This window comes from Pipra filicauda, unplaced genomic scaffold (genome assembly GCF_003945595.2).
Source record: "Pipra filicauda isolate LSUMZ 115617 unplaced genomic scaffold, ASM394559v2 scaffold427_size588224_pilon, whole genome shotgun sequence".
Lineage (NCBI taxonomy): Eukaryota > Metazoa > Chordata > Aves > Passeriformes > Pipridae > Pipra > Pipra filicauda.
Window position 1 is genome coordinate 445,127 of NW_024104562.1, and position 9,861 is coordinate 454,987.

General features: G+C 44.2%; 2 protein-coding genes across 11 annotated transcripts in view; both read left to right on the forward strand.

Moving 5' to 3' along the window:
* The window catches only part of CAMTA1 (calmodulin binding transcription activator 1), a 228,172-nt gene extending 223,610 nt beyond the window's left edge, over nucleotides 1–4,562 (forward strand). For 8 of the 9 annotated variants that reach the window (XM_039385652.1, XM_039385651.1, XM_027751366.2 and 5 more), the window contains one exon: nucleotides 1,059–4,562. In XM_039385652.1, coding sequence (XP_039241586.1) covers nucleotides 1,059–1,122 — 64 coding nt within the window. In that variant the 3' untranslated portion in view covers nucleotides 1,123–4,562. The remainder of the gene's footprint in view (nucleotides 1–1,058) is intronic. The other variant, XM_039385655.1, reaches the window with a different exon arrangement.
* A 1,093-nt stretch (nucleotides 4,563–5,655) lies between these two features.
* VAMP3 (vesicle associated membrane protein 3) lies at nucleotides 5,656–9,765 on the forward strand. 2 transcript variants are annotated; one of them, XM_039385663.1, is made up of 6 exons: nucleotides 5,984–6,088; nucleotides 6,939–7,020; nucleotides 7,633–7,791; nucleotides 8,140–8,167; nucleotides 8,423–8,477; nucleotides 9,274–9,765. In XM_039385663.1, exons 3-6 carry the CDS (start codon nucleotides 7,645–7,647, stop codon nucleotides 9,386–9,388), a joined length of 345 nt encoding a protein of 114 aa, XP_039241597.1. In that variant the 5' UTR covers nucleotides 5,984–6,088; nucleotides 6,939–7,020; nucleotides 7,633–7,644; the 3' UTR covers nucleotides 9,389–9,765. The 2 variants fall into 2 exon arrangements, with proteins under 2 accessions (XP_027607237.1, XP_039241597.1); XM_027751436.2 differs by lacking the exons at nucleotides 5,984–6,088; nucleotides 8,140–8,167 and adding an exon at nucleotides 5,656–5,739 and having other exon boundaries at nucleotides 9,274–9,372.
* Nucleotides 9,766–9,861: the final 96 nt, after the last annotated feature.

The following is a 9,861-nucleotide window of genomic DNA, read 5'->3' on the forward strand; positions in this document are numbered from 1 at the left end:
CTGCAGAGGAGCTCCCTGCAAGCAGAGGCAGAGCCAGCCCCAAGCACAGCCAGCTGCCTTGTGGTTTAGGGACAGCATGGGGAGTCCCCCTGGATTTGGTCTGGCTCCTTTGCAGGGAGCCTGCACTGACACACAGCCAGGTTAAGTCTGAGGAGAGGATTGCTGCTGCAATACAGAGTTCTGCACCAATACAGAGTTCTGTTTCACGTAACGGGGTTAAAAGGATTCCCTCCTCTTCATTCTTTTGATTTAACTTTTAACTCTTCCATCTTTCAGCGATGGCTTAGTTCTTATGCTGACAAGTGTTAGAGGAAGTAATGTGTCGCATGCATTTTAGAGAGTTCTGAATGGGGCACCAGGCCTCATCTAGGGACGGTGACTCTTCCATGCTGTAGGTTCATCACCCTCAGCACACAGCATCCAGCATCCTCCACTGCTGGCTGGGAAAACACACAATCTACTCCCAACAACATGCTAGAAAATACAGCCCCCAGCAGCTGGAATACGTGTGAAACACCTTTTCTCTCACCCATACCAATTCTTCTGCTTGCATATACACACTTTCTCATGTGAGATTCTGTATCAACACCAAGCTTCCTTTCCTAGTAGGATGGACTGATTTTTCCCCACTGTTCTGGCCACGACATCAGGCTGTCACTGCCTCAACACTGTGTGAAGAAAAGAGGTCAGCACTGAACAGCCCCTTTGCCACGACAAATAAGAGCAGCTGCAGGGTCAGTTAGTGAACAGCAGTCCGGAAAACCCCAAGCAATTAGATAGGCCAACACCAGAACAAAGCCCAGCTGTAGTTGCAAATACTGGGGAAAAACAGTAGCTGGAACTAGGGGTATGTCTCCAAATGTGTTTGTCTCAGATCTCTCGTGGCCCGTTCTTGCACTTCCAACTGTTATGGTGTCAGGAAGGTGTTACCCTCCTGTCATTTCTCTGAGAGCTGGCTCTTCTGCACGGGAAGCTGGACTGAGGAGTCCTTTTGATTGTTCTGTGTCTTCAAGAGATTTGCAATAGAAGTATTACATAGCTCCTCTTTGTTTTTTCAGAGTGAAAGAATTGAAAAAGGCCAAGGAACTTGAAGATACGCAGCAGCATCCCGTAGCAATGTGACATTGCTTTTCAGACTGTTTTCATTTTCTGTTTTTAGCAGAGACATGCAACAACAACAAAAATACCCACTGCAGTTCTGGAAATACCAGCTGCAGGATTTTAACAGTAATGTTTTGGTCATTGCATTTGCACTTTCATGGACAACTTTTAATTTGTTCAGCAAGACATCTTGGAACTCAATCTTCTGTTGGATCGTTGGGAAAACAAAAGACACCAGGAAGAAATTGTGAGTTGCTTCATTCTCCGAGAAGGAACGAAGAAGCGATTAATTATCCTTTTCATATAGGGCTGTATTAAACAACATGTGGAACTGTACAAATATTATACCAAAAATATTGTTCAGAAAAGGTGGGAATGCACAAGCAACACAAGAATGCTGTTCCTGCACCTGTCAGTCATCTCCAAGAAACTGAAGCTTTGAGAGTCTCAGTGGAGGGGCTTAGATCAGTACATCTTTATTGGGTCCATGCATCCTCATTTCCTTCGCACTCCTGTCTTTTGTGTTTTATTTAAACCTCTACAGCACACTTAATGCAACTTTTTAAATCTGCAGGTTTTTAATACATCCTGTGGGAACTTACAGAAGGGGTTGGTGTGTGAGAGACACGGGTAATGCATGAGAATGGAGAGAGCAGCTTAAGCAAGTTTTAAACACTTTTTTTGGTATTTTTACTAGAACCTGCAAACATATCAACTGTCATGTACTTTCTCTCATATTCAGCACTTTATTTTCTAGCCTTACCTTCATGTACTATTGTTTTAATTAATTAAGTTCTTAAATAATTTGTAAAACATGTAGCTTTTTCCTCTTATGTCAAACCTCTTGTCATTTTGCAGAGTCACGTACATATGTTGCCTGGACATTTTAAGCCACCTAAAGATCAGTGGTGCTGCATTCTGGCCAGTAAATTTCTTATTTTGGCTACTTCATCAAAATCTGGGCAGTTTTCTGTATATATAGAAGGTAGAAATGGAAAATGAGAAAAAAATATTTGAAAGGGAATATATTGATTAATTACTAAATATTTTATTCACAAAGGGTCAATAACTTGGCAAGATAAAATTATTATTTGTATAGTTTTGTCTGAATGAACCAGAAGAGTGTGGATGTATTGTTTGTACATATTGTATATATTAAAACAAAGAGATATGTGCATGAACTCAAGAAAAAGAAATGAACAAAGCAAAGCATTAGTGGCTATGGTCTGTAAAATGAAACAAAAACTTTATTTCACTATAAGAAACTTTATTTTAAATGTTCTTTAGAAGAACATTTTTGCTAAAGCATGACTAAATGGCAAAAAAGAGCTACTGTATTTAGACTTAGGAAAAAAAGGCAGAGCAACATTACTTTAAAAAAAAAAAAAAAAGAAAAAAAGGATATGTTTACATTTGATTTTGGCTACCAGGAGTTTGGTTCAGTTGGGTTTAATTTATATTCCTTGCTTTTTTTTTCCCCCCGTCTTTTTTTTTCCTTTCTTTCTTTTTTTTTTTTTTGCCAATGGTGCCAAGTAATGTGAATGCTAATATTGCTTAAGAAAATTAAGTTACTTTTGCAAAGCAGATAATCATAAGAGTACAAAAACCGTATCTAGCTTAACACCATACACTCACTCCAATAAAGAACACTTAGAATGAACATAAAATGAAAAAAATAAATAAATAAATAGTACAAAAGTAGAAAATATGTTTCACATTTTCATATCTCCTGCTGGAAGTCAGAAAATGTAATAAAAATTGCACAAAAAATTTAAAAAAATTAAGTAAAACTTAAAAAAAAGATGCAAACTGATCTTGTAGGGGTGTCATGGTATATTGCTATTTCCACATAGTGAGGAGCCAAAGAAATTAGATTTTTTTTAAATTGAACTACTAATTTAAAATTGTCACAGATTCTGAACAATGGGAACCAGGTTCTGATCTTCATTACATAGGAATGTAAGGGAAGAAACTCCTGAAGTCCATGTTGTTACTGTGGGTCATGTACATGTATCTGAGATCAGAAACTGCTCCTGTCTGTTTGTCTCACTTGTGGCAGTTTAAAATTTCTGAATGGACTTGTGTAAATCTGAGATTGTTAGTTTCGGAGTAGTTGTTCTTGCTTGATCCCGGCCACCAACTGCAATGTTTAAACGCAGGGCTTGTTGTGAAGCCAAAAAATATTCACATATAAGAAGCTTTGAAACTGGTGTCTTTACAAGAAGAGTAAAAACAAAGATTGTGGCAAAAAAACTGGGGTCAGTGCTCTTGGTGCCTTTTCTATAATTGTACCTGTTTTTAATTACTTCCTTTCACTGCCAGCATTGAATTATAGTAGATGTGCTATAGCTCATTATCAGAATTCTCTTGTACATTTCTGAACTGCTGCTTTATGACCTGATTCAATTCTAAAAAAGGGAAAAAGGCAAAACGAATGGCCTGGCACTCACGCTGTGCCTGTGGGCAGCCTTGTAGCCTCCATTTACTGTCTGCAATTGGAACCTTAACCATTAAATTTTCCTCTCACGCCAAAACAGAACAGGAGACACTGAAGAATCTCCTTTGGAATGAATTGGAAATGCTCTGTATTAGTACTGGAAGAACTCTGACATTTTGAAAGTGAAATATTGTACCCATTAACCAATACGTGACAATATAGAATTGATCTGTTCTTAACAAGAGTAGTGACCTCAGTGGAAATGTTTTAACTCCTTGTCTTTACAGAAAATGATTCAGTAATATACAGAGCTATTTCAAATTACTCTTCCAGATCCATGGGCCTGGTGGTGTATCTACTAATCTAGATCCTGCTTCAGCCAAACGTTTAAGCCTGTACTGGTGTTAACCATGCCGGCAGTTCCGCGGGCGCAGCAGAACTCCCCGCATGCTTGAAGCCACGTACAGCTCCCAAGTGCTTTGTTGTGTCGGGCCGTAACCCTTCAGTGTGTCACTGGGGAGGGAGAAGGACTCCCCTGCAGTGAAGTGATTCTGCGAACCCTCTTCTTGGTTGTGGAACTTATATTTTCACCGAAGATAAGTAAGTGCAGCTTTCTAGGAAAATTCAAACTCCCAAGTGCCAGGAGCCAGATCTTCTGTCTTCTGATAATGGAACCGCTCCTTTGTGAAACACATTCGACAGCAGTAATACTGTGTGAAAGAAATACAGAATATAACATGAACCCCCTCTCTGGTTGCACGCTTATGGCAGTTCCACACAATAGCTGGTGCCCAATGGGGGGTCCCCAAGACTTGCATGTAAAACTAGTATAGATGTCTTCTCTTTTGTAAGTTTTATTTTTGTAACCGTGCATGTAAAGCATCACTGAATCAATGGATCTGTTGAAGAACTCAGCTGCTGGAACCATGCAAAATGTTTTGAATTGCCCTTAAAATATGGAAAATGTTTTCTGAATGCTTTATATTCTTTCTGCTGTAAATTAAAAACAAAGAAAATTTCCCCATACAAAGTGTGTGCCTTCTTTTAAACACATCTCCTCCATCCTAGTTTGAGAGCGATGTAGCCCTTTAGTCACTGTAAGGAACCATGAAAAAAATGTATGTCTTCTCTACATGATCTGCTTGTTAAGTATACTGCATCTGATTTCTCACAGGTGTAACAGCCTGCCCATGAGCAGGTGCAACCCCCAGAGCTTGTCTGAGATCAGATTGTTTTCAGTTCCTGTCAGTGGACAATCACTTCCAGGGTTTTTCATGAGAAACCCTATGTACCTGGTAGCAAAATGCTAAATCCTACAGTGTGCACAAAGCAGAGTCAAATCCTAGGAGAATTCAAGAGGGTTGCTGATGCAGATATGTAAGAGGTCACAATAATACAAATGAGACACAGTAACTTTGCACTGATCAGATATAGAAGTTACACAATTTGGCCCTTTTGTAAGGGCCAAATTGAAACTTTTTACCAGTCTACTACAAGGCCAGCCTAGCAGGGAAAACCAAGTTTAATAGTCATCTGGTATGCGAAAGACTCTGTTAGTAGTGCTGTAAGTAAGTTCTTCCAAAACCCAGAACCACAACAGAAGACGAGATTTCATTTAGAGAGTTTATTTTTGACTACAGACAGACAAAGTTTAATTATGTTCTCCTGATAAATAAATCAGCATTTAACTCCCCAAATTGATCTCAGCTACTTCCCCATTTTTCCTATTCACATACCTATTAATTGCCGAGTTCTTTAGTATTGTGGTGGGTTGACCCTGTACTGAACGTAGACACCAGCTGTCTGCTCACTGCCCCACCTTCCCCCTTCTCCCCAGTGGAATGGCAGAAGAGAACTGGAAGACCAAACATGAGGGGAAAAAAATGGCTGGAGTGAGAAAAAGCCGGTTTAATAAGTGAAGGGGGAAAGCGAAAACGAGCCCAGGTGGTGCAGAGCAGGCCCTGCCTCCCGGCGGGGCTGCGGCCACAGAGCGGGCCCGGCGTGGGGGGAGAGCGCCCCCCCGCGGCCGCGCGCCCGACGGCTGCCTGGGGGCGTGGCCCCGGCCGGGCCCCGCCCCTGCCCCGGGTCCCGCCCGCAGGCCCCGCCCCTCTGACGTCACCTCGGGGCGCCGTCGGCGCCGAGCACAGTTCCCGCTGGACCCGCCCGGGCGCTGCGGCCGCGGCCCTTCCCGCCGGCAGGATGTGAGTGCGGGGCCGTGCGGGGGGACGCGCGGGGGGACGCGCGGGGGGCCGTGCGGGGGGCCGTGCGGGGGGACGCGCGGGGGAGCCGGGCAGCGGCGCCGGGCCCGGCCGCGCCCAGGCGGGCGGGGGTTCCCAGAGCGGCTGCGCAGAGGCCCCGCCCGGCCCCCGCTCGGGCCGGTACCGGGGCGCTGGGCTGGCCGAGCCGGGCTGTTCCACCAGTCCCCGGGCGCCTGTCAGAGCGGGGCCGCCCCGTCGGGGCAGCGCCTGCTGGGCACCGGAGCGTTATTGTGTTTGGAGGTGTCATTTCCGAGACTCTTCCCCTGGAACTAGCAGTGAAATAGAACCAAAGGTTGGCGGAAGTGCCAAAACAGTCGAGCGGTGATGCTGGCCTGTACGGGGCCTGCTCCGAGCCTCTCCCCGGGCTTCCCGGCTCTCGCCTTATGCGTGTACACGTTTGTTCTCTCTCCGTGGAACTTAAAGTGAATGTATAAATGTGTAAATTCAGGAAATAGTCAGAATTGGCTGTTTGGAGTACCAGGATGCGCTAAACAAGGGTCTGATGTGGAAGAAATAACAACGTAGAAAAGGAAATTGACTACAGATAGTTCTAGAGATATGCAAAAAACCTGGCAAAGCAGTGAAAAGGGTATGAGGAGTATGTACAGGAACTCTTGCATCCATTACAAAGATGCAGAGTGTTGAAGCTGATAAACAAAAACCCTCTGTTATGAAATCAAAGCTGACCAGAAGTAAATTCTTGTATATGCCAGATTCTTTTTCCTTATGGTGCTTTTGCTTGCTCTGTATCAACTGTTTCAAAATAATAGAGACAACCAACAACAGAGAAGCACGTAGTCAGAATAACCATTAAGTTTTTGTATATAATTTTTTTGTAAATACTGTAGCTTGAAACTTAGTATTTGTTCAAGAACGCCCCTGAGCCTAAACTCTTGACTCCTTGAGCCCTGAACCATGGTTGGAGCTGTCCTGTACCTTATTGCAAAATGTGGTATTAGCAAGCCATTGCTGTCTCTTAGAATGGCAGGCAGTTTGTTGACAAGATATTTGGAACACAGTGTGTCTTGCACCTAATGTCAGCTGTTAAAACACCATTTCTTCAGTAGGAAACTACCCTACATTTATTCCAAGGATACATCTCAGGAATGTCAGATGAATAATGATGACTTTCTTTACTGCAGGTCAGCCAGTATCCCTGGAAGCTCAAATGTGGCTGCTGGCAGTAATCGTCGACTTCAGCAGACTCAACACCAAGTAGATGAGGTAAAAGTCAAGTCCAATAGCAGTGTCATTGTTTTCCTTCAGGAAACCTATAAAACTAGAAGAGATATTTTTACCAAAGCAGTTTTCCCTTCATTATATGAAGGGGAAGTAGAGAGAAGTTACCAGTGTCCAAATATTAGCTGCAATCTTGCTGCTTGAGGATTTGGCAAAATTAAAGATAAAAACCTTTGTTCTTACAGAGAAAAAGCTTTTTTCTCATCAGTAGCCATGAAGGCTGACTGCCAAATATGATGTGTCTAGATTTTTGTGGAGTCCAAAAGCCAGGCTGGCTAGCAAGAGTATTTTTTGACATATGGTTTACTATCATGTTTATATGCCTCAACTCCTTCTGAAGCGGCTCAGGAATTATTTCCCAGGTTTGAAGGAATGCCATCACTACTGGCACTACTGACTTTTTAAAGTAGGTATTAGGGGCTTCCAGCCCAACTGTGAATTCCAGGGTTTTGTTTAAGCTTATGACTGCATATATTAGAAGGTAATAGCCTCTGCTTCTGAAAAGAGAACACCGAGTACCATGTGTTGCTGTCTGTTGCCTGCGATTATGTTCTACCATGGGTTATACAACTTACTGTAAGCATTAAACTGGTGCAGGTTGTTGACATCATGAGAGTGAATGTGGACAAGGTATTGGAGCGAGATCAGAAGCTATCAGAGCTGGACGACCGTGCTGATGCACTGCAAGCAGGAGCTTCCCAATTTGAGACCAGTGCAGCCAAGCTGAAAAGGAAGTATTGGTGGAAGAACTGTAAGGTAACCTTCCCTTGTGTACTTATGCTGTGCAGTACTACAGGTAACACTATTACAATTGGCATCCCAAAAGGTAGAAGAAGAGATTACTTTAGCCAATGTTGTTTAACTTACAGCATCTAGCTTTTTAAAGCTTGACATAGTGGCTGGGTGAAGGAATGAAAAGCTGGACTAGAGGCCATGCTGCCCTATGCAAGATCTTGTGTAACATGGTAATGGCCAGTGGGGAAACACGTCAGTAATCTGAGGTGTTGAGGAACAGGAAGAAAAGCGTAAAAATGCATAGCTTGAGTTAAAGTACAGGAAGTGTTAGAAAGTGGAAGAAGCTCACTCAGACTCCTGTACTTGTAGCTGTTGGCAAAGGTTGGAATCATCTTTGGTGAGTAACAAAGACTTGTGTATTCACCTGAGACAATCTCTGTGTGAAGGAGACTGTACTGCTGTGTTTTGTCTGTGTGCATGACCTGCCATCTCTAAGTGTGGATCAAGCTTGCTTACCGAGAAGCTTTGCTTGCCATGTTAGACCTGACACATGGTGCTATATTCCCTTGAATGGGCTGTTTTCCTGTATCCTGAGGGGCAGTTAGTGCTGTTGCATGGTTTGTAGTAAGCGTTGTGTGGCTTCTTTTCACAGATGTGGGCAATATTGATAGCTGTTGTTGTCATTATCATCATCATCATCATCATCGGTAAGTTTCACCAAAGTGGGGATTCCTCATAGGCTTGGAATTAATGGTGTTAATTCACTGACTGGTATAGTTTAAATAAAGCCACGATACTCAAATAGAAGTACTACTTCAACATTAATTTGAAGTAGTAGTGACAGCTTTAACAAGCATTGTTTGCAGTGAATGGTAAACTGGGACTACTGTGGGAGCTCCAGGACCTGAATCTCAACCACCTTGCTATGAAAATAGCAAGGACTTAGAAACCAGGAATAGACGTGCTTTTTTTTTTTTTTTTTTAGCTGCATGTTGCAGAAGCGTAAGATCAAATTCCACACACCTCCCTTGTCCGAGAACTATTCATCATTTGCCATAGCTTCCTGCTAGATAAACCTCTTTTGGTTTGGGAGTTCCAAGTGCACTGCCATAGCAGGGAGGTTTTCTTTGAGTAGAGGTTTTGCTGCCAGATGAAATGAGTATAACGTTGGGTTAGGATGGAGAGCCAGGGAATGTATAGTTCAGTCTTTGAGTCCCCATGTAATCACCAGATATTTAATGGGAAGACAAAGGTTTTAAGTTTGTGCCGTGATACAGTAACAAACACTGCAGTAACCACTGACATCAGAGATGTCCTCCTGGGTGAGAAGTACTGGAAGGCAAGCACAAAGGAAGAATGCAGCTAAGAAAACCAACATGGGCAAATTCTTAGATTTAGAGGATTTAAGAGGGATTTATCTTTATTATCTTAAATTCTTAAAATGCAGGACTGTTATGGTGAGGGGCTGAAGGACACTGCCCCACTTCTTTCTTTTTTTTGTAGTCTCGACTTCTTCATGAGTTACAGGAAGAAACTCAGATCAACTGAAGGTGCCTCTGAATCTTCAGCCTCTCCACTTCAAACCTGCTGCATTTTCAGTCCATTTACTGCTGTTTAAAGCAAAACTATTTTCATTACTGAAATGTTAACTAACTTAACTGGTTGCCTTAAGACACTCCTGCCATTAATTACTAACAAGCACAGCTCACCACTTGCACAGTGCCTTAATAAAGTGGGGTGCAGAGCTCGTGAGTCGGACCCGGCTCTGGAGCTGCGCGACCGCCGCTGTGCTCGCCCCGCGCTTCTGCGCGCGCGCGGGCCCCGCCCCTGTCCCGGCCCCGCCCGGGGGCGGCCCCGGCCCCGCACGTGGCGGCGGGGCAGGCGCGCGCACGGGGGCCGCGTGCGGTGCCGCGTGAGAGGCGGGGCCAGCGCACGCGGGGCCGCGGCCCCGCCCCGCTGAGCGCGGTCTCCTCCAATAAACGGCTCTGACCCCGCCTCCGCCTCCTCCTCTGTTCGCACGTGGCGAGGGTGTGTGGGAGAGGGGTCGCCGCGTGCGCCGCGTTACGTAACCGCGCGGGACGGGGGCGCGGC

What these genes read in the sequence shown, in the direction of transcription:
- VAMP3 (XM_039385663.1), top strand. Translation starts at nt 7,645, where the DNA reads ATGAGAGTGAATGTGGACAAGGTATTGGAGCGAGATCAGAAGCTATCA. An exon ending in AAAGGTTGGAATCATCTTTG is followed by an intron (nt 8,168 to 8,422) that starts GTGAGTAACAAA and finishes TTCTTTTCACAG; the next exon opens with ATGTGGGCAATATTGATAGC. An exon ending in CATCATCATCATCATCATCG is followed by an intron (nt 8,478 to 9,273) that starts GTAAGTTTCACC and finishes TTTTTTTTGTAG; the next exon opens with TCTCGACTTCTTCATGAGTT.